The sequence below is a fragment of the Ranitomeya imitator genome, chromosome 3 (assembly GCF_032444005.1).
Source record: "Ranitomeya imitator isolate aRanImi1 chromosome 3, aRanImi1.pri, whole genome shotgun sequence".
Taxonomy (NCBI): domain Eukaryota; kingdom Metazoa; phylum Chordata; class Amphibia; order Anura; family Dendrobatidae; genus Ranitomeya; species Ranitomeya imitator.
The window spans coordinates 513,466,019-513,492,440 of record NC_091284.1 but is presented as its reverse complement, the minus strand read 5'-3'; the positions used below and the strand labels follow the sequence as shown (position 1 = coordinate 513,492,440).

Genomic DNA, 26,422 nt, shown 5'->3' with positions numbered 1-26,422 from the left:
CCAGTGGGTGGTCTGGTCAATGGCTGGCTTATTCACTGTATTAGTGTGAACCTTGTGTTCTCTGTCAGCCGCTATTTAGTACCACCTCCTGGCCCAGAATGAGCTGAGATTTAGATTAATTTAAAGTTAGACTTCACACAAATCTGAATAATACATTTAATACTGATATTGATCAATAGTGATTGCAGCATTTAGGAGGCCGCGAGAGGGAAGGGGCTCCTTCTGCATTCCGATCAGCACCCCTGCGACGTATTCGCGGCCTGTCAATCATTGTTGTGGCAGTCTGAGATCAAATGATGACAACCGGGTGTGCCAGCTACAGTGGTCTGTTAGATCTTGACAGGAGCATGATCTAAAAGGCGTTTGTCAGTGTCACATGTGTACTGCAATGCATTATACCAGTGATCAGAGTAATAAAAGTTAGTCACATAAAGGAAATACTGTATATACTCGAGTATAAGCCTACCCGAGTATAAGCTGAGGTACCTAATTTTACCTAAAAAAAAACAGGAAAACTTATTGACTCGAGCATACACTGAGGGGAGGGGGGGGGGGGGGGGGTTGATGCAGCAGCTACTTTGTCCGCAAGTCTCTCCTCTCCCCGTCGGTCCGCGATTCTCCCACGGGGGTGTTTCTTACCCACTTCACAGCAGCAGCTGCGGAGCAGCGCCATCCTGTCATGTATGGAGTCCCTGCCAGCGAGGTGGCAGCGTGCCGGTAATTTATGGAGTAGCTGTCGTGGAGGCAAGCAATAGCTGTACAGCAGGTGGAGGTTAAGCTGAGAGGGGACAAATTACAAAAAAAATTTCTCCATCGTCACATTGGGGGACACAGGACCGTAGGTGTATGCTGCTGCCACTAGGAGGCTGACACTAAGGAAATACAAAAAGGGTTAGCTCCTCCTCTGCAGTATACACCGCCCACTGGCTCCAGATAATACCAGTTCTTGCTTAGTGTCCGTAAGAGGCACACTGCGTCTGTTTTTTTTTTTTTTTTTTCCACCAGACGTTTTATTTTTTAATTTTATTTTTAACTTTGCGCAAGAGGATGAAGGTGACGACGGACCCTTTTAAGGGGGCCGATCTCCCCCCGAAACATCAACAGGCGAGCACGGCGAGTTTACTCCCCGTACCCTTTCCTGCGACGTGGGATGTTCGACCGTGAACTAGCCCTGTGAAATCTTAGGGGAGCGAACCCTTAGGATACACAGAGGCACTTTTCCTGGGCACAGTCCAGCCGCCCTCCCTCTGCACCACCACAGTAGAACAGCGGTGCTGCATGGAGCTCCTCAGTCCCTCTCCACCCCCTCATCAAGAGGGCGGTGGATTGAGGTTGACTACATTTCCCCTCGTACCTCACCTGAAAAGGACCACAAGCAGTGAGTCTGATAGGGGTGGGGGGTCTCCCGCTAATTTAGTCCCCGGCTTCAGCCTCAGCTAGGCCGCATTCCGCGTCACGCGCTAGGCTCCGCCCACCGCTTCAGCGTTTTTCGCATACAGCGAGAAGCGCCTCTCAACTCTCGGCGGCCATCTTGGACAGAGGTTATGCACGCCTAGAGCTCCTGGTGTCTCTCAGGAGCCTCAGAACGCCACCAAATCCTGTCCAGTCTCAGTGCGGCATCCGGACACAGAACCTGGGTAGGTGTGCTGCACACTGACACAAGCCCTCCTACTCCTGCACACCGTGCTCTGCTCACTAGCTGCACAGGTGCCCCACAGCTCTGCACGGAGGTTAACTGACAACATGTCTGCATAAACCCAAAAAGTCTGCAAAAACACATAATGTTCTTCACTTCTTGCACCTCCTGTCAGGCTGTGCTACCAAGCGGGCATACTGCTCCTCTCTAATGCTTGTGACCCTAAATGCGCTCAGGAGCCCCCACTGCAAACGAGCCCGCGGTGGCCAGCCCCCCTGAGTGGGCTTTGTCACTTTCGCAATATATGGCTTCTTTGACTAAAGCTATCGAGTCCCTCCAGGATCCAACCAGGAGCAGGACCACTAATCCGCCTATTCAGGATGTTTCCCCTATGGCTGGGGAATCGTCAGCCTGCAGGGGCCACTCTCATTCTAAGCACAAGTGGTCATCTAGGAAGCGCGTCCGTAGCTCGTCCCCCAGGCCCTCCGGTGCCTCGGCGTCCGTTAGCTCCGCTTCCCGCTCTCGCTCCCCAGGCACCTCTTCCGACCAGGACTCTGATCCTGAGTCTGATGGGCCTCTAGATCTGGAGTCGCCAGGTTACCAGAGCACTATAGATAGTCTCATCGAGGCCGTCAACCAGTCCCTTCAGGTTGATGAGGAACCGGCGACCTCCAGTACGGATAATTCGGTGTCTTTCAAAAGGACCAAGCGTACTCACAGGGTGTTTGTCAACCACCCGGTGTTCCAGGACATAGTCCAGAGACATAGGGAGCGTCCAAACTCTTTCAGGGCCAGAGATCTCTGGAGTCCAAATATCCTTTTTCTCCTGATCTCCGCAAACGATGTACAGAATCCCCTCCTGTGGATCCTCCTGTCTCACGTTTGTCCTCTAAAACTGTCCTATCCGTGCCGGCCGGATCTTCTATCATAGATCCCACAGATCTCCTAGTTGACAGTCTTGCCCGCTCAGCTTTCGAGGCTTCAGGCTCGGCACTCTTTCCCTCCTTCGCTGCTACCTGGGTTGACAACAGCCGCAGGCTCGTTTTCGGCCCTTTCGTGGAACTTATGCATGGCACTCCTCAGCCAGTTCCCCTGGTTTGGGGCGCTGCGCCAGCAGAGACAAAAGCCCTCAGGCTTCATACAGGCCCAACCATTCCTGGAGGGGCCGCTCCACGCAGTCTAGGTCCAGGGGATCCAGACCCCAAGCATCTTCTTCTAAATGACTCGCAATCTTGTCCGGATGACACCAGCAAAGTAGGCGGACGCCTTCTTTTGTTTCGTCATGCCTGGCTCGCAGTCGTTCACGATGAGTGGGTCAGGGATCTGGTGTCCTCTGGTTACAAAACCGATTTTTCTCTCCCCCTCCAACCCGGTTTTTCGCTTCCCGCCCCCCCGACGCGGGAATGCGCACTTGGGCATTTTCCCAGGCCATTCAGTCGCTATGACAAGACTGAGTGATTGTCCCTGTCCCAGAGGCCGAAAGGTTCTGCGGTTTTTATTCAAATCTGTTTATGGTTCCCAAAAAGGATGGAACAGTAAGGCCCATCCTGGACCTAAAGCTCTTGAACAGATTTTTCAAAGTCTGTCATTTCAGGATGGACGATGGAACACGGCGAATCCATCGACATCCGGGTTGCGTACCTCCACAGGTCATGGCGGCTGTCATGGCCATTCTGCATTCTCGGGGTCTAGTCGTGTTTCCCTACCTAGATGACTTACTGGTCAAAGCCCCATCCTTCCAAGCCTGCGAGAAGTGCATCCGCATTTCCTTGGATACTCTTTCTCGGCTGGGCTGGTTGATCAACTTAAAAAAAGTCATCTCCTGTTCCAGCTCAACGGATCTCCTTCCTGGGCTTGACCCTGGATACCTCCCTAGGGTTGGTGCTTCTTCCTCGGGACAAGGTCCTGGCTCTCCAACAGGGGGTCTGGAAGCTTCTTCAGTCGTTCACCTGTTCCATCCATTTCGGCAGGAGGATTCTCGGGAAGATGGTGGCCGCAATGGAGGCGATTCCATTTGCGCAACTACACCTCCGTCCCCTCCAGCACGCTCTGCTGGACGCATGGGACGGGAGTCCATTCTCTCTCGACCGACTGTGTCCTCTTTCTCCTCGGGTCAAGCAGACATTCCAATGGTGGATGCTTCGAACCTCTCTTCTCCAAGGGAGGTCCTTCCTCCCAGTCCATTGGCTGCTAGTCACTACCGATGCCAGCCTCCTCGGCTGGGGAGCGGTCTTTCGCCATCACACTGCGCAGGGAACCTGGACTCATCACGAGTCTCGTCTTCCCATCAATATCCTGGAGATAAGTGCGATTCGGCTGTCCCTAAAGCGGTTCCATCATCTCCTAGCAGGCCGCCCTATCCGTATCCAGTCAGACAATGCCACGGCTGTGGCTTATATAAACCATCAAGGGGGAACTCGCAGCAGAGCTGCAATGCGCGAGGTAGAGCACATCCTTCGCTGGGCCGAAAACAACCACTCGGTTATATCGGCCGTTCACATTCCAGGAGTGGAGAATTGGGCCACGGATTTCCTCAGCTGGCAAGGTCTCTCCATCAGGACATATTCCAACAGATTTGCCTTCGTTGGGGTACTCCGGACATAGACTTGAGGGCTTCCTGGTTCAATGCCAAGGTACCTCAGTTTGTGGCCCGGTCCCGGGACCCCAGAGCGATCGGGGCGGATGCGCTAGTCCTTCCTTGGAGTCAGTTTCACCTCCCTATCCTGTTTCCCCCCTGTCCCTGCTTCCCAGAGTCCTCAGGAAGATCAGAGCAGAGGGTATCCCAGTGATTCTCATCGCCCCGGATTGGCCTCGCAGGGCGTGGGATGCAGAGCTGGTCCAGCTCATCGCAGACGTTCCTTGGCGCCTACCAGATCGTCCAGATCTACTTTCTCAGAGCCCGATCTACCACCAGAACTCAGGGGCCCTGTGTTTGACGGCATGGCTGTTGAGTGCTGGGTTCTGACTCGAGCAGGTTTTTCCCGTGAGGTAGTTTCCACCTCGATCAGTGCCCGAAAGCCGGTGTCATCGAGCGTCTACCATCGGACCTGGAGGATCTTCTTTGATTGGTGCAGAAGCAGAAGTCGCCCTCTGGTGGTTTTCGACATCCCTACCATCCTGGATTTCCTCCAATCCGGTCTCGACTTGGAGCTTTCGCCGAGTTCCCTTAAAGGGCAGGTCTCGACTTGTCAGTCCTTTTTCAAAGAAAAATTGCTTCCAAACCTCAAGTCAGAACGTTCTTTCAGGGAGTCTCTCATGTGGCGCCTCCCTACAAAGTGCGGCTAGAGGCTTGGGGCCTTAATCTGGTCCTGGGTGTCCTCAGGAATCTCCCTTCGAGCCGTTGCAGGACATCCCTTTATCTCTTCTTTCATGGAAGGTGACCTTTCTCGTAGCTATTACCTAGATCAGTCTCGGAGTTGGCTGCTCTTTCCTGTCTGACGCCGTTCCACCGAGACAAGGTAGTCCTCAGACCGTCCCCTACTTTCCTTCCGCCTCAATGAGGATGTCATACTTCCATCTCTTTGCCCTACTCCAACGCACCGTGTGGAGAAGGCTCTTCACTCCTTGGATCTTGTCAGGGCTCTCAGGAAGTACGTGTCCAGGACGGCATCTTTTCGTCAGATGGATTCTCTGTTGGTGCTCCTGGCGGAACACCGGAAGGGACTGGCCGCTTCTAAGTCGACAATCGCCAGACGGATTTGGTCAACCATTCAAGAGGCTTACCGCGTCAGAGGCAAGCCTATCCCTGCTGGCCTCAGGGCACACAATCCACTCGGTCGGTGGATGCTTCCTGGGCCATTCGGAATCAAGTGTCTGCAGAGCAGGTTTTCAAAGCTGCAACCTGGTCTAGCCTGCACACCTTTTCAAAGCATTACAATGTCCATACTCAGGCATCCTCAGATGCAAGCCTGGGTAGGCGTATTCTGCAGGCAGCGGTAGCGCACCTGTAGACAGCAGGCGCCATAAGATAACACTATTGGTTTAATTCCTACCCAGGAACTGCTTTTGGACGTCCCACGGTCCTGTGTCCCCCAATGTGGCGATGGAGAAATAGGGATTTTTGTGTACTCACCGTAAAATCCTTTTCTCTGAGCCACTCATTGGGGGACACAGCACCCACCCTTGTTTTTGGCTTGTTGTCTATGAGGAGTGTTTTAGTCTTTGACATGTTCCTACGGTTAAATCTTGTTAATCTCCTACTGCTTTGCTGCGAACTAGTATTATCTGGAGCCAGTGGGCGGTGTATACTGCAGAGGAGGAGCTATCCCTTTTTGTATTTCCTTAGTGTCAGCCTCCTAGTGGCAGCAGCATACACCCACGGTTCTGTGTCCCCCAATGAGTGGCTCGGAGAAAAGGATTTTACAGTGAGTACACAAAAATCCCTATTTCTCAAAACTCAATAATAAAAATATAAAAAATATTATGCCTATAAATATGTATGTTTATGTAAAAACAAAAGTACACATTTCAGTGAACACCATTAAAAAAAAAAATTAGCAATAACAATGCTTTTTCATCATACTGCCAAAAAAAGGTGAAATCTAGATAAAAAAAAATTGAATATAAATAAAAATGTTATTGCTGAAAACATAATCTTGTCCTGCAAAAACAAGCTGCCATCAGCGGAGAAATAAAACGCAGATCATATTGACAAATTTATAACCATTATGTACAGTGTGTTTACGTAAACACACAATCACTGGGATTTGTTGAAGCATTCCAGAGTCATCTCATAGAGTGACAGTGGTCAGAATTGTAACATTTGGACTGGTCAGGAAGATGAAAACAGGCTGGGGTAAAGGGGTTAAAGGTCTTACTACTTTCAGTCTTCCCGGTTTGTTTCCTTCCTCCAAAAGGGAATTCTTAAGGGTATGTTTCCACGGCTCAGTATTTGACGCAGGTAAACTCTGCATCTGAGGTCACTGGCAGGTCACCTGCGTTTTTGATGCTTTTTTTTTTATGCGGATTTGTGTGTGCTTTTGTAAGCTAAATAAAGATATTAAAAAAAAAAAAAAAATTGTGATGTAATTTTCTTGTCCATTCTCTTCTTTTACATACTCCATTGAAGAATAATGTTTACACACACAGATATTGCTAGTAAACACAGATATTGCTATAGATGATAGATCGATAGATAATAAATAGATCGATAGATAATAGATTGCTAGATAGATCTATAGATAATACCAAGCCCAATGTTTAGTAATAAACATAATAAAAAAGTGCACAAAGAGGCCGGGATCACACATGCGAGAAACTCAGATGAGTCTCCCATCTTAATACCCAGCACTGCCGCCAGCACTCGGGAGTGGAGCGTGCTGTTGTATGTATTTCAATGCAGCCGCACGCTCCACTCCCGAGTGCCGGCTATTAACCCCTTCCCGACCTGTGACGCCACGTAGGCGTCATGAAAGTCGGTGCCAATCCGACCTGTGACGCCTATGTGGCGTCATGGAGGGATCGTGTCCCTGCAGATCGGGTGAAAGGGTTAACTCCAATTTCACCTGATCTGCAGCGACAGGGGGAGTAATACTTCAGCCCAGGGGGGCGGCTTAGCCCGCCCCCCTCCCCCGTGGCTACGATCGCTCTGATTGGCTGTTTCACTTTTAACAGCCAATCAGAGCAATTTGTAATATTTCAGCTATGAAAAGTGGTGAAATATTACAATCCAGCCATGGCCGATGCTGCAAGATCATCGGCCATGGCTGGAAACCCTGATCTGCCCCCCGCCACCACCACCGATCTCCTCCCCAGTCCTCCGTCCTGTCCCGTACTGTGGTCCGCTCCCCTCCGTCCTCCTGTCCACTCCCGCCGTGCTCCGATCCACCCCCCTGTGCTCCGATCCCACCCCCTCATACTTACCGAGCCTCCTGGTGTCTGTCCGTCTTCTCCATGGGCGCCGCCATCTTCCAAAATGGCGGGCGCATGCGCAGTGCCTGCAGGCAGATTCGTTCCTGGTACATTTTGATCACTGTGATAGGTTATATCACAGTGATCAAAATAAAAATAAAAAACAGTAAATGACCCCCTTCCCTTCCCTTTATCACACCCATAGGTAGGGACAATAATTCCGGATTGGCCGCTGCGGACTCGTTGCAGTTTTCCATCATGTTTACAGTACCATGTAAACCTATGGAAAACCAAATCCGCTGTGCCCATGGTGCGGAATATACCACACGGAAACGCTGTGTTGTATTTTCCGCAGCATGTCAATTCTTTGTTCGGATTCCGCAGCGGTTTACACGTGTTCCTCAATAGGAATCCGCACGTGAAATCCGCACAAAAAACACTGGAAATCCGTGGTAAATCTGCAGGTAAAACGCAGTGCCTTTTACCTGCGGATTTTTCAAAAATGGTGCGGAAAAATCTCACATGAATCCACAACGTAGGCACATAGCCATAGGGTTAGGGTTGGAATTAAGGCTAGGGTTGGAAATGGGGTGTGTTGGGGTCAGGGTTGTGATTAGGGTTATGGCTAGAGTTGGGATTAGGGTTAGGGATGTGTTGGGGTTAGTGTTGGTTAGAATTGAGGGGTTTCCACTGTTTAGGCACATCAGGGGTCTCCAAACGCAACATGGCGCCACCATTGATTCAAGCCAATCTTGCGTTCAAAAAGTCAAATGGTGCTCCCTCCCTTACGAGCCCCAACGTGCGCCCACACAGTGGTTTACCCCCACATATGGGGTACCAGCATACTCGGGACAAACTGGGCAACAAATATTGGGGTCCAATTTCTCCTGTTACGCTTGTGAAAATAAATAAAAAATTGCTTGCTAAAACATCATTTTTGAGGAAAGAAAAATGATTTTTTTTTTTTATTTTCACGGCTCTGCTTTGTAAACTTCTGTGAAGCACTTGGGGGTTCAAAGTTCTCATCACATATCTAGATAAGTTCCTTGGGGGTTCTAGTTTCCAAAATGGGGTCACTTGTGGGGGGGTTCTACTGTTTAGGCACATCAGGGGCTTTGCAAATGCAACATGACGCCCGCAGACCATTCCATCAAAGTCTGCATTTCAAAAGTCACTACTTCCCTTCCGAGCCCCGACGTGTGCTCAAACAGTGGTTTACCCCCACATATGGGGTATCAGTGTACTCAGGACAAACTGGGCAACAACTATTGGGGTCCAATTTCTCCTGTTACCCATGTGAAAATAAAAAATTGCTTGCTAAATCATCATTTTTGAGGAAAGAAAAATTATTTTTATTTTCACGGCTCTGCGTTATAAACTTCTGTGAAGCACTTGTACGGTGACCACTTTAAACCCCCATCTACATTACTTCCATGGGAGGTCTAGTTTCCAAAATGGGGTCACATGTGGGGGAGCTCCAATGTTTAGGCACACAGGGGCTCTCCAAACGCGACATGGTGTCCGCTAACAATTGGAGCTTATTTTTCATTCAAAAAGTCAAATGGTGCTCCTTCCCTTCCGAGCCCTGCTGTGTGCCCAAACAGTGGTTTACCCCCACATGTGAGGTAGCGGTGTACCCAGGAGAAATTGGCCAATAAAATTTAGGATCCATTTTATCCTGTTGCCCATGTGGAAATGAACAAATTGAGGCTAAAAGAATTTTTTTGTGAAAAAAAAAAAAAAAAAAGTACACTTTCATTTTTACGGATCAATTTGTGAAGCATCTGGGGGTTCAAAGTGCTCACTATGCATCTAGATAAGTTCCTTGGGGGGTTTAGTTTCCAAAATGGGGTCACATGTGGGGGAACTCCAATGTTTAGGCACACAGGGGCTCTCCAAACGCGACATGGTGTCCGCTAACGATTGGAGCTAATTTTTCATTCAAAAATCAAACGGCGCTCCTTCCCTTCCGAGCCCTGTCGTGCGCCCATACAGTGGTTCCCCCCTACATATGGGGTATCTGCGTACTCAGGACAAATTGTACAATAACTTTTGTGGTCCTGTTTCTCTTTTTACCCTTGGGAAAATAAAAAAACATAGTTTCTAAAAGATCATTTTTGTGACTAAAAAGTTAAATGTTCATTTTTTTTCCTTCCATGTTGCTTCTGCTGCTGTGAAGAACCTGAAGGGTTAATGAACTTCTTGAATGTGGTTTTGAGTACCTTGAGGGGTGTAGTTTTTAGAATGGTGTTACTTTTGGGTATTTTCAGCCATATAGACCCCTCAAATTGACTTCAAATGTGAGGTGGTCCCTAAAAAAAAAAAAATGGTTTTGTAAATTTCGATGTAAAAATGAGATTACTGGTCAAATTTTAACCCTTATAACATCCTAGCAAAAAAAATTGTTTCCAAAATTATTTTGTCACTTAACTCCCTCGTTTAACAGAATAAAAATTCAAAATTTGAAAATTGCGAAATTTTCTATATTTTAGCCACATTTCCATTCTTTTCACAAATAAACGCAAAAATTATCGACCTAAATTTACCACGAACATATGAAGCCCAATATGTCACAAAAAAACATTCTCAGAACTGCTAGGATCCATTGAAGCGTTCCTGAGTTATTACCTCATAAAGGGACACTGGTCAGAATTGCAAAAAATGGCCAGGTCATTAAGGTCAAAATAGGCTGGGTCATGAAGGGGTTAAGATACGAGACTCGTCTGAGTTTCTCGCATGTGTGATCCTGGCCTTAAATAAAACACACACACACACACACTCTCCTTTAGGCTGGGGTCACACTTGCAAGAAATTTGCATGAGTCTCACACCTCAGTACTGCCGCCGGCACTCGGGATCGGAGTGTGCGGCTGCATGTATTTCTATGCAGCTGAACTCTCCGGTCCCAGTGCCGGCGGCAGTGCCGGGTATTGAGGTGCGAGACTCGGGCAAGTTTCTCGCAAGTGTGACCCCCCGCCTTAAATGCAATATCTGTATAATTTAAAAAAAAAATATGGTGTGGGCTCCTGCGCAATTTTCTGCACCAGAGAGGGAAAGCCAGCGACTGGGGGACCGATGTTTGTAGACTGGGAAGGGGTTAATATCCATGAAGCTTCCCAGGCTGTGAATATCAGCCCACAGCTGTATATTTAGCCTGGCTATTAAATAGGGGGGCCCCCTATAATTTATAGCCAGAAAGGCTACGCAGCTGCGGGCCGATATTCATAGCCTTGGAAGGGACCATGGATATTGGACCCCCCGGCTAAAAATACCAGCCCCCAGCCGCCCCAGAAATGGCACATCTGTAAGATGCGCCAATTCCGGCACTTAAAGGGAACCTGTCACCTGAATTTGGCGGGACTGGTTTTGGGTCATATGGGCGGAGTTTTCGGGTGTTTGATTCACCCTTTCCTTACCCGCTGGCTGCATGCTGGCTGCAATATTGGATTGAAGTTCATTCTCTGTCCTCCGTAGTACATGCCTGCACAAGGCAAGATTGCTTTGCGCAGGCGTGTACTATGGAGGACAGAGAATGAACTTCAATCCAATATTGCAGCCAGCATGCAGCCAGCGGGTAAAGAAAGGGTGAATCAAACACCCGAAAACTCCGCCCATATGACCCAAAACCAGTCCCGCCAAATTCAGGTGACAGAGTCCCTTTAACCTCTCTCTTCCCACTGCCCTGTAGCTGTGGCATATGGGGTAATAAGGGGTCAATGTCACCTTTTGTAAGAGAGGCGTCAATAAGACTCCTACCATTACCAATCATATAATTGGTGAAGGGTTAATAAAGCACATGCAGAATAAAGTCTTTTAATGAAATCAAACACCACACAGTTTTGCCATTTTTATTACACTGGTAATCCAAGTGAAACCCTCGATCTCCTGGAAAAAAATAAATAAACCCACAGCATACTCCCTGGTCCGATGAAGTCCTTAATAACGAGTGTCCCACGACGAGTCCGGCTCTGCTACATCTGGATGACTGACATCCAGACATAGCAGAGCTTGTAGATGATTTCTGGAGAGTTATCACCTACACTGTAGCACTCGCGGTCAGCTGACCGTGAGAACCAGCCTAGGGTGACCTGATAACCTCCCGGTCATGTGCACGGTAGTTCTCGCGGTAAACTAAGTTATCGCGAGAACTGCAGTGGACGCGGACTTCCTGCGGTAGACATGCGTAGTAAGCTGCGTTTACACAGTTACTACGCATGTGACTAATCATCAGATGCGATTTTACCGCTTCTAATGATAGTCTATGGTAAATTTACGGTGTGGTGACGTAGCGTCGCTGCATTATAAACAGACATGCTGCGTTCTGGAAGGACGTGCCGCAGATTTTTAGAATTTTCATACATTTCTAATGGATCGAATTCACTGGCTGAGTATGATTCACAGAAACTGATGAGAAAAATACATGGCATGAATTTCACAAATAGCCGATGTGTGAATGGGTCAGCCTTCTGTCAGTTTTAAAACAAATGAGAAAAATGCATGTATGAATGCAGCCAATTAAGTGGTTGCCATTTGTGTTCTTAAAGGGAACCTGTCTGCAGATTTTGCTGCTATAAGATGCGGCCACTGCCTATCTACAGCATTCTACAGCACCCCTGCGCAGGTGTACGTCTGTGCCCTGTTGATTGCAGGGTAAAGAACTGCCGTGCGCAGGCGCCGGGCCTCTCTGACCTTTCCTAGCGCATGCGCACTGCAATACTTTACCCTGGCCTCAACAGGGCAGTGACGTACGCCTGCGCAGGAGTGCCGATGCATTGGAGCGATGAAGAAGCAGGAGGGCGGCAACGCAAGATGGTGGGAGGCACCGGAGCCCGACCTGCGACACCAATCGGACGGGATCGCCCCCCCCACTCCCCAGATGGAGTATAGTATAGGTAATTTTTCTTCACTTGCAGTTCAAAACGAGGTCTTATCTACAGCATTATAGAATGCTGTAGATAACACCTGAAAGGCAGTGGCCACAACTTATATCAGCAAAATCTGCTGACAGGTTCACTTTAACCCCTTTACCCCCCTCTGGTGGTTTGCACGTTAATGACCAGACCAATTTTTACAATTCTGACCACTCTCCCTTTATGAGGTTATAACTCTGGAACGCTTCAACAGATCCCGGTGATTCTGACATTTGTTTTCTCATGACATATTGTACTTCATGATGGTGGTAAAATTTCCTTGACATTACTTGAGTTTGTTTGTGAAAAAAACGGAAATTTAACAAAAATTTGGAAAATTTTGCAATTTTCTTAAATTGAATTTTCATGCCCTCAAATCATGAGGTATGTCACCCAAAATACTTAAGTAACATTTCCCACATATCTACTTTACATCAACACAATTTTGGAACCAAAATTTTTTTGTTAGGGAGTTATAAGGGTTAAAAGTTAACCAGCAATTTCTCATTTTTACAACACCGTTTTTTTTTTTTAAGGACCACATCATATTTGAAGTCACTTTGAGGGCTCTATATGGTAGAAAATAGAAGTTGGACCCCAAAAGTTGTTGTACAATTTGTCCTGAGTACGCCGATACCCCATATGTGGGGGTAAACCACTGTTTGGGCGCACGGCAGAGCTCGGAAGTGAAGGAGTGCCATTTGACTTTCCAATGCAAAATTGGCTGGAATTGAGATCGAACGCCATGTCGCGTTTGTAGAGCCCCTGATGTGCCTAAACAGTGGAAACCCCCCACAAGAGACACCATTTTGGAAAGTAGACACCCTAAGGAACTTATCTAGATGTGTGGTGAGCACTTTCAACCCCCAAGTGCTTCACAGAAGTTTATAATGTAGAGCCGTAAAAATAAAAAATCTTATTTTTTTCACAAAAATGATTTTTTTGCCCCCAATTTCTTATTTTCCCGAGGGTAACAGGAGAAATTGGACCCCAAACGTTGTTGTGCAATTTGTCCTGAGTACACTGATACCCCATATGTGGGGGTAAACCACTGTTTGGGCACACGGCAGAGCTTGGAAGGAGCACTGTTTTACTTTTTCAACGCAGAATTGGATGGATTGAGATCGGATGTCATGTTGCGTTTCCAGAGCCCCTGATGTGCCTAAACAGTGGAAACCTCCCAATTCTAACCCCAACACACCCCTAAGCCTATTCCCAACCCTAACCACACCCCTAAACCCAACACACCCCTAATCCCAACCCTAACCCTGACACACCCCTAACCCCAACTTTAGCCTCAACCCTAACTTTAGCCCCAACCCTAACCCTAATGGGAAAATGGAAATAAATACATTTTTTTATTTTTCCCTAACTAAGGCGGAGATAATGGGGGGTTTGATTTACTATTTATAGCAGATTTTTATAGCAGGTTTTTATGTTTGGCAGCCGTCACAGACTACAGTAAAAGACGCTTTTTATTGCAAAAAAAAATTTTTTGCGTTACCCCTTCTGAGAGCTATAATTTTTCCATGTTTTGGTCCACAGTCATGTGAGGTCTTGTTTTTTTTGCGGGACGAGTTGACGTATTATGACGTTTTATTGGTATTCTTTTCACGCACGTGACATTTTTTGATCGCTTTTTATTCCGATTTTTGGTAGGCAGAATGAACAAAAACCAGCTATTCACGAATTTCTTTTGGATGGGGCGTTTATACCGTACCGCGTTTGGTAAAATTGATAAAGCAGTTTTATTCTTCAGGGCAGTACGATTACAGCGATACCTCGTTTATATTATTTTTTTATGTTTTGGTGCTTTTATACGATAAAAACTATTTTATAGAAAAAATAATTATTTTTGCATCGCTTTATTCTGAGGGCTATAACTTTTATTTTTTCGCTGATGATTCTGTATGGTGGCTCGTTTTTTGCTGGACAAGATGACGTTTTCGGCGGTACAATGTTTATTTATATCCTTCTTTTTGTTCGGCGGTATGATGATAAAGCATTGTTTTTTGTCTTTTTTTTTTTTTTTTTTACGGTGTTTACTGAAGGGGTTAACTAGTGGGACAGTTTTATAGGTCGGGTCGTTACGGACGGGGCGATACTAAATGTGTACTTTTTATTGTTTTTTTATTTACATAAAGAAAGATATTTATTGGAACAATATTTATTTATTTATTTAGGAGTTTTGGGGTTTTTTGTCTTTTTTTTTTTTAAATATTTTTTTTTTTCCACTTTTTCACTTTGTCCTAGGGTGGGACATCATGTTATAGTGTCTGATCTGACACTTTGCAATGCACTGTGTCAGATCAGCGATCTGAGAGGCACTGCAGGAGGCTTGCCGGCGCCTGCTGTGAGCAGGCGCTTGCAAGCCACCTCCCTGCAGGACTCGGAAGGAGCCCCGCAGCCATCTTGGATCCGGGGCCTGCAGAGAGGAGTACGGAGGAGATGCTCGGAGCAACGCGATCACATCGCGTTGCTTTGAGGGTCTCAGGGAAGCACGCAGGAAAGCACTGTTTGATCGCAGTGTTCCGGTGGTTAATGTGCTAGGAGCAGTCCGAGACCGCTCCTGGCACATAGTGCCGGATGTCAGCTGTGATAGTCAGCTGACACCCGGCCACGCTTTCCCCATGAGCGCGCGCTGATCGCTTTAGACGTACTATCCCGTTGATTGTCATACGGGCCCAGGTCATCTCGACGGGATAGTACGTCTAATGTCAGAAAGGGTTTAAAGGGAACCTATCAGCAGGATTGTGCACAGTAACCTACATACAGTGTCAGGTCAGCACCGTTATACTGATTAAAATGATACCTGACAGCAACACGAGAGAGGGGATCTGCCCTTCCAAGGACAGTAAACCTACAGATGTAAAAGGTCGGCACCTCTCCCACGCATCAGTTGGATTACAACGCACAGAAGGACCTCCCATGGTTAATAGCAAAAAATTATAAAAATCCGAACACCAGATAATTTCTCACACGTGAATACGTAAAAGTGGAAGAAGTGCTCACCCCCACTTGAAGGGAGGGAATATAAGGGTGCTGTGATGAGCTCCGAAAAATCCGTTACAGGTAACTAAGACTTTATTCAATCCACCCATGATGGCACCACAAGAGAATTACAGAGAGGTAAGAATTTAGGGAGGGACCACAGCCTGAAGCACCCTTCTTCCAAATGTGAGATTGGAAGAGGTGCCCATGTCAAGCCTATAATGCTTCTAAAAAGCATGTCTGTAAGAGGTTCACCCATCAATGACAGGAAACCAATTGATGCGTGGGAGCGGTGCCGCCCTTTTATGTCTGTAGGTTTCCTGTCCTTGAAGGGCGGATCACCTCTGTCATTATGCTGTCATGGGGATCGAATAAATACAGGAACTTTCCAAGTTGTCTCAGTTTAAAAAAAAAAAAATCCCTAAGCTCTCTCACATTTCATCTATACCTCAAAAACATCTTTAGAATTTGACCTTTTCTTACCTTTGACTCTGGAAAAACTCTTAGTTGCTGTTATTTATTCTTGTATGGACTATTGCAACTCTCCCTCTTATTAAACTATCCCCTCTCCAATCCGTCCTGAATGCTGCAGCCAGGATAATTTTCCTTTCCAACAGTTAAACCGATGTCTACCCTGTGCAGGTTGTCCATGTGCTTCAGAGTGCAATATAAACTCCTCACTCTCACCCGCAAAGCGCTCCACGGTTCAGCACCACAATACATCTCCCTCATCCTACTCGTGCCTTCCGTTCCGCTCATGACCTAACACTCACATCCTCAATAATCTGAACATCACATCTCCAGGACTTCTTGCAAGCTGCGCTCTGGAATACACTACCCAGGACAATTCTTGATACCAACAGTTTTAAGAGTGCCCTAAAAATGCACTTCTTTAGACTGGCCCATTGACTCACCCCACTTATGTACCGTATATACTTGAGTATAAGCTGAGATTTTCGGCCCACTTTTTTGGGCTGAAAGTAACCCTCTCGGCTTATACTCGAGTCATACGCAGGGGTCGGCAGGGAAGGGGGAGCAGAGCTGTGTAATAATACTCACCTGCTCCTGGCGCGGTCCCTGGACGTCTTTTCCCCGGCAGCTTCTTCCTGTAGTGAGCAGTCACATGGTCCCGCTCATTACAGTAATGAATATGGACCCCACTCCACTCCCATAGGGGTGGAGCCACATATTCATTACTGTAATGAGTGGTAGCATGTGACCGCTCACTACAGGAAGAAGCTGCCTGCGTCTTCCACGTCCTCTGCAGTGACGCTCAGGTCAGAGGGTGCGGTGACGCGATTAGTGTGCGCGCCACCCTCTGCCTGAGCCTCAGTGCACAGGACGGAGAAGACACAGCAGTGGTCGGCGGTGGAATGGGGAGCAGGTGAATATAGCAAGTGCCGGGGGCCTGAGAGGTGACTGTGATTTTTTTTTTTTTTTTTTAATATCGTAGCAACAGCATATGGGGCAAATATCTGTATGGAGCATCTTATGGGGCCATGTGCAGCGTTATATGGGGCAAGTATCTGTATGGGGCATCTTATGGGGCCATGTGCAGCGTTATATGGGGCAAGTATCTGTATGGAGCATCTTATGGGGCCATGTGCAGCGTTATATGGGGCAATTATCTGTATGGGGCATCTTATGGGGCCATGTGCAGCATTATATGGGGCAAATATCTGTATGGAGCATCTTATGGGGCCATAATCAGTATTTATGCAGCATTATATGTGGCAAATATCTGTATGGAGCATCTTATGGGGCCATGTGCAGCATTATATGGGGCAAATATCTGTATGGGGCCATGTGCAGCATTATATGGGGCAAATATCTATATGGAGCATCTTATGGGGCCATGTGCATCATTATATGGGGCAAATATCTGTATGGGGTCATGTGCAGCATTATATGGGGCAAATATCTGTATGGAGCATCTTATGCAGAGGCGTATCTAGGGTTTCTGGCACCCGGGGCAAGAATTCATTTTGGCGCCCCCCCACTCTTCCCCCCCCCCCAGCACATATGCGATTTGCGCACTTAGTCATGTACCCACAAGCTCCTCTCCCTAATGCTCTCAATGTTCAGTGAAAAACTGAGAAGCAGAAGAAAAGCTCGTTGTCACCAGACCATAAGTGTGAAAGTCACATATGAGTGAGGTGTCCATGTGACGACTACTGGAACCTGCTGACCTGAATCCTAACATCGCAGACTTCTGAATTCTCACAACGAATGCACTGGACACTTTTAGGATTCTCCCTTGCTGGTGGACGGTCATGTCAGTACAAGCATGTGATTTGTATAATTCTGAACACATTCCGACTAGACGTGCCCAGCCTCGCTCAGTTCATTTTCATTGACGGAGGCCACACATGTCTAGTCAGCACGTGACCACATGTATGTAAATTGCCAGCACGAGAGAATCCTGACAGCGTGCAATGAGCACTGTGAGAACTCAGAAGTCTGCAGTCACGAAGAATGACTGCAGACTCATTACAAACCTGGACATCCCCTTTAATGCTCCTAACATAAATAAAAACATGAGAGTTAGTCAGTATCACAAATAACATTTACATCCAGGTACCTTATAGATGATGTCGTCTCTGGAGTCGTTCTTCTTTTCTTCATCTTTACGATGCCCTTAAAGATACAAATGTCATTATAATGCTCCTGAATGAAAAATTGCCCCTCACTATATTGTCTTCACAAAATATGACCCCCACACTGTCCCTCTTATGGTACATGCTCTTCACACTGACCTCTCCTTTCCATACCGGTCCCCTCTTCACACTGTCCTCTCACACTGTGTCCCCCATATAGGGCCCAGTATTTATACTGTACTCTCTCATCACACTCCCCCTCCTTGGTATACTGTCCCCTCCTGGCTGTGCCCTTACACTGCCCCCATGCTACGAATCCACTACTCAGTTTCTATTCTGTGCCCCATCACCCCCTTTGCTGTTCATTTTGTGTCCTCAAATCTCCCATCTCCACTCCAATTCAACCCCACACAATAAATCCCCCCATTACCCACACAGCCCCTCATCACCCCCATCTCCTGATCCCCCACACAGCCCCTCATCAACCCCATCTCCCCCTCATCACCCCTACACAGTCCCTCATCATCCTCCCATTCCCCACAGGCCCTCATCATTCCCCAAAAAGGCCCTCATCACCCCGCTTCTCCACAGAGCCCCTCATCATCCCCCCATTCCCCACAGGCCCTCATTATCACCCACACAGCCTCTCATCCCCCATTCCCCACACAGCCCATCACCAGCATACAGCCCCTCATCACCCCCCTTCTCCCACACAGCCCCTCATCATTCCTTCTTTTTCCACACTGCCCCTCATCATGCTCCATTCCCCACACAGCCCCTCATCATCCACTTCACAGCCCATCATCATTCCCCACACAGCTTCTCATCATCCACTACACAGCCCCTCATCATTATCCCTCCATTCCCCACAGCCTCTCATCATCCACTACACAGCCCCTCATCATTATCCCTCCATTCCCCACAGCGTCTCATCATCCACTACACAGCCCCTCATCATTATCCCTCCATTCCCCACAGCGTCTCATCATCAACTACACAGCCCCTCATCATTATCCCTCCATTCCCCAGACAGCTTCTCATCATCCACTACACAGCCCCTCATCATTATCCCTCCATTCCCCACAGCCTCTCATCATCCACTACACAGCCCCTCATCATTATCCCTCCATTCCCCAAAGCCTCTCATCATCCACTACACAGCCCCTCATCATTATCCCTCCATTCCCCACAGCGTCTCATCATCCACTACACAGCCCCTCATCATTATCCCTCCAATCCCCACAGCTTCTCATCATCCACTACACAGCCCCTCATCATTATCCCTCCAATCCCCACAGCTTCTCATCATCCACTACACAGCCCCTCATCATTATCCCTCCATTCCCCACAGCCTCTCATCATCCACTACACAGCCCCTCATCATTATCCCTCCATTCCCCACAGCCTCTCATCATCCACTACACAGCCCCTCATCATTATCCCTCCATTCCCCACAGCCTCTCATCATCCACTACACAGCCCCTCATCATTATCCCTCCAATCCCCACAGCTTCTCATCATCCACTACACAGCCCCTCATCATTATCCCTCCAATCCCCACAGCCTCTCATCATCCACTACACAGCCCCTCATCATTATCCCTCCAATCCCCACACACCTCGGTAATCTCCTCACATGGCTGCATGCTGCAGACCCTCAGTCCTCCTCACGACTCCAGCAGCTTCCTGGTTCCTGCTATCTGTCTTCACTGGACTGAAGGAGGCCCCGCCCCTTCCGGTGACATCTTACCTCCCAAAATCAGCTCCATTCTAGACAGGCACTGCAGTCAGATGTTCAATTGTACTCATGTCCGTAAGATACGAGTATAATTGAACACTGGGAGCCGCGCGCTGCAGCGTCTCTGTGCCGGATGTCAGCTTGACAGTCCGACACAGAGAACAGCTGACTCCGAGTGCAGGGCGGCAGAATGCAGCTGCCAGGGGAGACATTTGGCGGCCCAACTGCGCCCCCCTGCCAGCTGCGCCCGGGGCACATGCCCCGGCTGCCCCCCCCTAGATACGCCACTGATCTTATGGGGCCATGTGCAGCATTATATGGGGCAAATATCTGTATGGAACATCTTATGGGGCCATAATCAGCATTTGTGCAGCATTATATGGGGCAAATATCTGTATGGAGCATCTTATGGTGCCATGTGCAGCATTATATGGGGCAAATATCTGTATGGAACATCTTATGGAGCCATAATCCACCTTTGTGGAGCATTATACGGGGCAAATGTGTCTACGGAGCATCTTATGGGGCCATAATCAGCATTTGTGCAGCATTATATGGGGCATATTTTAATATGAAGCATCTTATGGAGCCCATCATAAACTGTATGGAGCATTATATGGGGCGTATTTTGTATGGAGCATCTTATGGGCAATCATGAACTGTATGGAGCATTATATGGGGCGTATTTTGTATGGAGCATCTTATGGGGCCATCATGAACTGTATGGAGCATTATATGGGGCTCCCGATTCAATATGGATATTCAAAAACAAACTACTGATGTCTCAATTAATTTTACTTTTATTGATATCTATTTTTATTTTTGACATTTACCGGTAGCTGCTGCATTTTCCACCCTAGGCTTATACTCGAGTCATTAAGTTTTCCCAGTTTTTTGTGGCAAAGTTAGGGGGGTCGGCTTATACTCTAGTATATATACGATAACTATTTCCGTTTTGCCCTTCCAAAATTTTCTTCCATATCTGATTACCTCATAACTGGAGTTGAGCGAATGTTTGGATTTAGTCGCCAAATATGAATTTGCCATATTTGTGCAAAATTTATATTTGATGATCGGTTCTGAACATATTCCGTAATTTCTACTCCTGTTTTCACCGGCGATGTTCAGCAATGTTAAACAAATATTGCAAAACCAATATTCCCGCTGATTGTAATCGGAACCGAATTTTGAAAATTTTGCTCAACTCTACATAACATTCTTTCATATATCCTCCATGAACTTAATAGCCCTCTGTGTCTGTACTTGTACACATACTGGCTGGTGACCACTTCATACAGCACTATGTGTATACTAGTCATGAGTGAGCGTGCTCTGATGAGATGTTATCCTAGCACGCTCATGTCATAGTATTTTCGACGTGTTTGGGGAAAAAAAATGCTTGAGTCGCCACCACTGCATGTTTAGCAGCTGTTTGACAGCTGAAACACATTCAAGGATTGCTTAACAAACAGACGCGAGACATGAAGCGGCGGTGACTCGAGCATTTGTTTTTTTTCAAGCACGCTGAAAATACTCGATTAGGATTACTTATGTAGTGGTTAGCGGGAAACAATGGACATCATAATCATATTAATTTTTACAGGAGAATTACACGACCGTATAACTCGTACAAGGGTAGCAATGCAATGCTTGGATTAGCCATTCGCTCTCCTCACTCCAGCATGAGAACATGTATTTCTATGCAGTTGTCCAACTCCTATTGGGTGAGCCGATGGAAAGTCCAAGCATTGCTTTGCGATCCTCGTCAGATTTATACAGCCGCGTGACTCTCCCCTTACACTAATTCTGGAACTGTGGTCAATGGGACCATTTGAAACATTCTGCCAGATGCATGCTCATGCAAATACCGCTATACACTGTGCAGTTTACTCTGCATTTTTGAACACTATTCAGGCAAATATCACCAAAATTAACACTTGAGCAACGTTCTTCTGATGTAAAAGGCGACCGTGATTATTGACTTTCATTAGCCAAACAAGCTGACTTTTACTTTTGTTGACTAGCCAGTGGTGATCCACTACATGACAAACACATCTCCTGGTTTGATCAATCGGTGCAAATGTGTCCAATCAACAATATTATCCCAAATAATAGTTTTTTAGGTACTTAAAGTGAAAATGGAATCGGCCCATTCTGGTTAGTATGGTCAGCTTTATTAGATAAATGTTATCCAAATAAAATGTGTAATTTGCCATATGTGATGTATCTGCTTTCCTCGGTGTGTTGTATAATTACTGCTTATGTAATGTACTGTGCTTATTTTTTTAAAGGGGTAAAACCATTTGAGTGCCTAACATGTGGTGTAGCCTGGGCCGATGCACGTTCTCTAAAACGCCACGTAAGGACGCACACAGGAGAGAGGCCATACGTTTGCCCTGTGTGCAATGAAGCCTACATCGATGCCCGCAACCTACGCAAACACATGACCAAGTATCACAATAACTATATTCCTTGCAAAATTATGTTGGAGAAAGACAGCTTACAGTTTCACCACCAAGGAACCCAGGTTGAACATGCTGTCAGTTTTCTGCCAAATGACATTGGACAGTCACACTCAGAAATTGTATCTGAGGAGATTGAGACTGTTTTAGTATCTGAAGTATCTGAAGATGTCATTGAAGATGAGTCTGGCACCCAAGATGGCTCAACAGCAGTGTCTTCTCTTTCTGACCATAGCATCATGCAAGTAGTAAACTATGTACTGGCCCAACAACAAGGGGTGAAGCTTCCTGAAGAGACTGATCACATTGAAACTGTGGAAGTAGAGGTTGGCCAGGTGTCCGAGGTCCTTTGACCTTCTGTATAAAAGCATAACTAATTGTACATAATTTAGCACTTACCATTTAGGCTATGCCAATAAAGTGTGCGCCCTTTATGTGTAAAAACTATTTAAATGGTTGGCTTATTTTGTGAATTTGCACAGATTGTTTTATTAACCACAGTTGTAAGAATGGTATTCAAAACCAAACATTGCAGGTTGTAATAATTTTTTATATATATATATATCTATAAAGTTTAGGTTTCTGAACCTATGTTTATTGGACATGTTTGGATTAAAATTAATTTTTGCAATTGCAATGTGTCTTGTGTGTTAGAGGAACAGCTGAATGTTGGTTTTCTTTATTAAAAGCTGTGTGATCAAAAGACCATTTTAATATACCATCAGCCTCATGTAGTTTCTGGTCAACAGCTGTGTAAATTCTGTATGAATCTTTGTGTTTCAGTTTCTCTTGCACAAAGGTCTGTATCGTTGAATGATGGTGAATGGGGCATTCACCTTTTTACCCAGCTGCAATTGCTGCTCTACCTTTACTGCCACCATAAAAACAGTTGCTACATTTATGTATTTAACAACTTTGGGATCAGTCTTTTGTTGGCTTAGGTAAAGTTTTATTCAACCCCAATTTCATATCTTTGCACAGTAGCACAGGTCCAATCATTTTGCTGCTTCCTGGTAAAGTGTTGCTGTATGAGAGTATTAAAGATATTTATGTGAAAAGATACCTTTATGTTTCATGGGGAAACCACGTGATTTTGGACATTATGAATCGGGTTTTGCCTGGAATTTCTGCAATTCATAGTCGAGTCACTAGCACAAGGAGAGTTCCTATGTTTTGGTTGACATCTGCTCAACATAGTTTCATATTCTGAAATCTAGTTCACACCTGCACTTCCTTCTCTTCACTGTTTTTTATTTCCAGTTTCCTGCCCTACCCTTCCAACTTGTAACATTTCTCAGGGTCTTCACCAAAGTCCTTGTTTCCCTCATGGCATTACTTTGTGTCGAAGGGGTGTTAATAATCCACCTACCTGGAAAATGTTTTGATGAAGACCCCATTCGGAGAGGATAATAGTCCAGTTTCCTGATCACTTTGCACTTCATAGATTTCTTAGGATGGATTATCAACAGTGATGAGCAAATGTTCTCGGAATAACGTCATATCTGGGATTGCTCGTATATTATGTTCAAGTCCCTGCAGCTGCATGATTTGAGGCTGTTAGACAGCCTGAAAACATGGGGATTGCCCAACAAACAGGCAGTCACCGCATGTCTTGAGACTGTCTAATGGTATGTTTCCACATTATTTTGGCAGCGCTTTGAACGCAGCTCCATCCATAGTGCTGCCGGCTTTTGTACCCGTGGTGATTCCACATGTGTTCGTTGAACCGTGCAATCTCTGCAAGATAAATAGACATGCTGCGGTCTGGAGAGATGCGGCGCATATATGCCTCCGTAGGGTGCATGCATAGTGGACATGGCATTTCTTGAAATCCCATTGACTATGCTGTAACATCTGGCCGCTGCGGATGTACGCAGTGTCCAACCCGCAGCGTTTACTGACTGTGCGAACATACCCTAACAGCCGCAAATCATGCAGGCACGGGGAATTGAGCATAATATACAAGCACTCACAGATGGTTGGAGAATACAATATCTGCTCACGTTCGCTCATCACTATCAACTGATAACAGTTGTGCCTCGCTCTATCCCAGCCCATGGACTTTGTAGGAAGAGACATTTAGCAGCCATTTGGTTTTGAGACTTCTTCATCAAGATGCGCTTTTCTTCAGTCCAGAGTGTCTTGTTTGTGGATAGAGATTCTATGGTCACTCTGTTTCTGCATGAAGACTGTAGGACAGTATCGGCCTTCGAGGTAGTTCCTAACGCCTAGCTCCACACTTGCCGGTGGCCTCACTGAACGTATTTTCCTCTCCATCCATGTCTGCAGCAACTTTTATTAGTGTGTGTGTGGCCCCTGCCTCACTCCACGGCAACATTTTTTTTTTTTTCCCCCTCAATTGGCACTTTCTGTAGTCCATGTGCCCCCCCACCCCAAACACATGTGGGGATTGTTTGATAGGCAATCCCCACTTGTGTTTCGGTTGTCTAGCTGTATACTTACTACCTTTTATAAGAGTAATACCGTCAGGCCACGATTGGTATTTGTATACTAAAACCAGGAGTGGTTGAAAAAATGCAGAAGTGGTGACGTGTTTCTATTTTTCTTCTAGTTGTTCCACTCCTGGTTTTAGCTTACAGATACTGATGTAAAATATTGCACGTGTGCAGGTGGTCTCATATGGATACTCTCTCCATCTTCTGCCATGGGTGTAGGTAAGTGATGCTGATTCAGATGTTCTTTTACAGGCAACATTATTCTGCTTATAGAAAAGGGTAGGTTTGGATTCCACAACTTCCTTCACTTAACGCTTTCATTGGTGGTTCCAGGTCACCGATTTTAATATTTCCTGGAAGTACATATTCCCTGACCAATACTGTAACAAGCATATTGACTTAATGCATATTCCCTGAGGACCACCTAAAATTAAAAGCCTTTTTCCCAATAGTGGACTCCCAAGCCCATTATCTTGCTTTTGATCATGGCAACCTCCTTTCAGGAAGGATGACTGACAGACATCTGAAATTTGCTAAATTCTTTAAATGTTCCACTATAGCCTTAGTACAGATCCGCATCTCTTCCTGAGTCAAGTTTCCAATGCATGGCTAAAACAATTGTGACCCTTTAAATACTCCAAGCTTGTGAAGTACCCTGGAGTATTCCTCTACAATGTTTATTCATGCAGCTATATGTATGCCCCAAGTTCCATTCTTTCCTAGTCAGGCTCAAGGAAACTTCTCATGACCCTGCCTTTTGCTGCCTCTCAGCTTCACCATTAAACTTTTAAAAAGAGCTTTAATCTTCAAAACCAACCTCCACAACAGGAAGGGAAAATGTATTACCTCAAAGCACCAGCTGTGATCCCATGCCTCCCCTGGCCAGTAGATGTGGCATGATCAAACTATGTTCCTGCACGGTCAGACAGCCTTTACACAGAAGGGGCACATTGAGAAGATTCTCGGCACAGGAGTTTTTTTTTGTTTAACATCCTCGCAATGCACAGGGTAGTACTTTTTCAGGAGTAAAAGCCTACTTTCTGATCAGGCTGCCTTAGGGGTAGAACACTAGTTGCAACTAAAACCAGGGCCACAATCAGTAAGCCCTTCCAGTGGCGTGGTAACACCTTCTGCAGTCAACAGCAGCCTGGACGTTGGCAATGCGAGCCAGAGGGACCCTGTTAATCACTGCAAACCCCTTGTAGAGGAACATTTGAAGTAAATCCAGTGGTGGGGACAGGGAATATACTCAACAATCCAACATCTTTGGTTACCCACAAGGCAACACCTTTGGTGGCCTTGCATAATTTGTGGGGTCACTGGTTCTTATCTACAGCAGTAGTCATGGGTATGAGGTGAAAAGTGATGAAATGGCTTTCATGTGGGAGGTACACTATTGTAGAATAAACGCTGTCATAGGATGGTGAAAATGAGGTTGGGAACATCTTCACCACGTCAGGAAAGAAAAAAAAAAAAAGTGCAGCAGAACTCTAGTCTTCTCTACCTCCTATGGACACTAGGTCCATGGAGCAGGTACAGTCAATCATGCAGAGCCAAAACTTTCACCTAGTGTCAAGCCTGTTTGTGTCAAGGCATATATATACACCCACAGTCCTATGGACTTTAATGCTATTTGAAGAATTGTTTCTCAGGAGCACATCTTGCATAAACAGGATGAGCTGCTGAGAACAGTGGCAGTCTATGTGCACAGAATGACTACTGCTATTTTGTGCATATTCGAAGCATATTTGACCTTTCTAAACAAGCTATGAAAGAGAAAAAAA

At 46.3% G+C, this 26,422-nt stretch overlaps 1 protein-coding gene across 2 annotated transcripts in view; it reads left to right on the top strand.

Annotated features, from left to right (window-relative positions):
* Nucleotides 1-22,819, top strand: part of ZBTB11 (zinc finger and BTB domain containing 11) — a 52,299-nt gene extending 29,480 nt beyond the window's left edge. For both annotated transcript variants that reach the window (XM_069757732.1, XM_069757733.1), the window contains exon 11: nucleotides 22,012-22,819. In XM_069757732.1, coding sequence (XP_069613833.1) covers nucleotides 22,012-22,535 — 524 coding nt within the window. In that variant the 3' untranslated portion in view covers nucleotides 22,536-22,819. The remainder of the gene's footprint in view (nucleotides 1-22,011) is intronic.
* The last annotated feature ends 3,603 nt before the right edge of the window (nucleotides 22,820-26,422 follow it).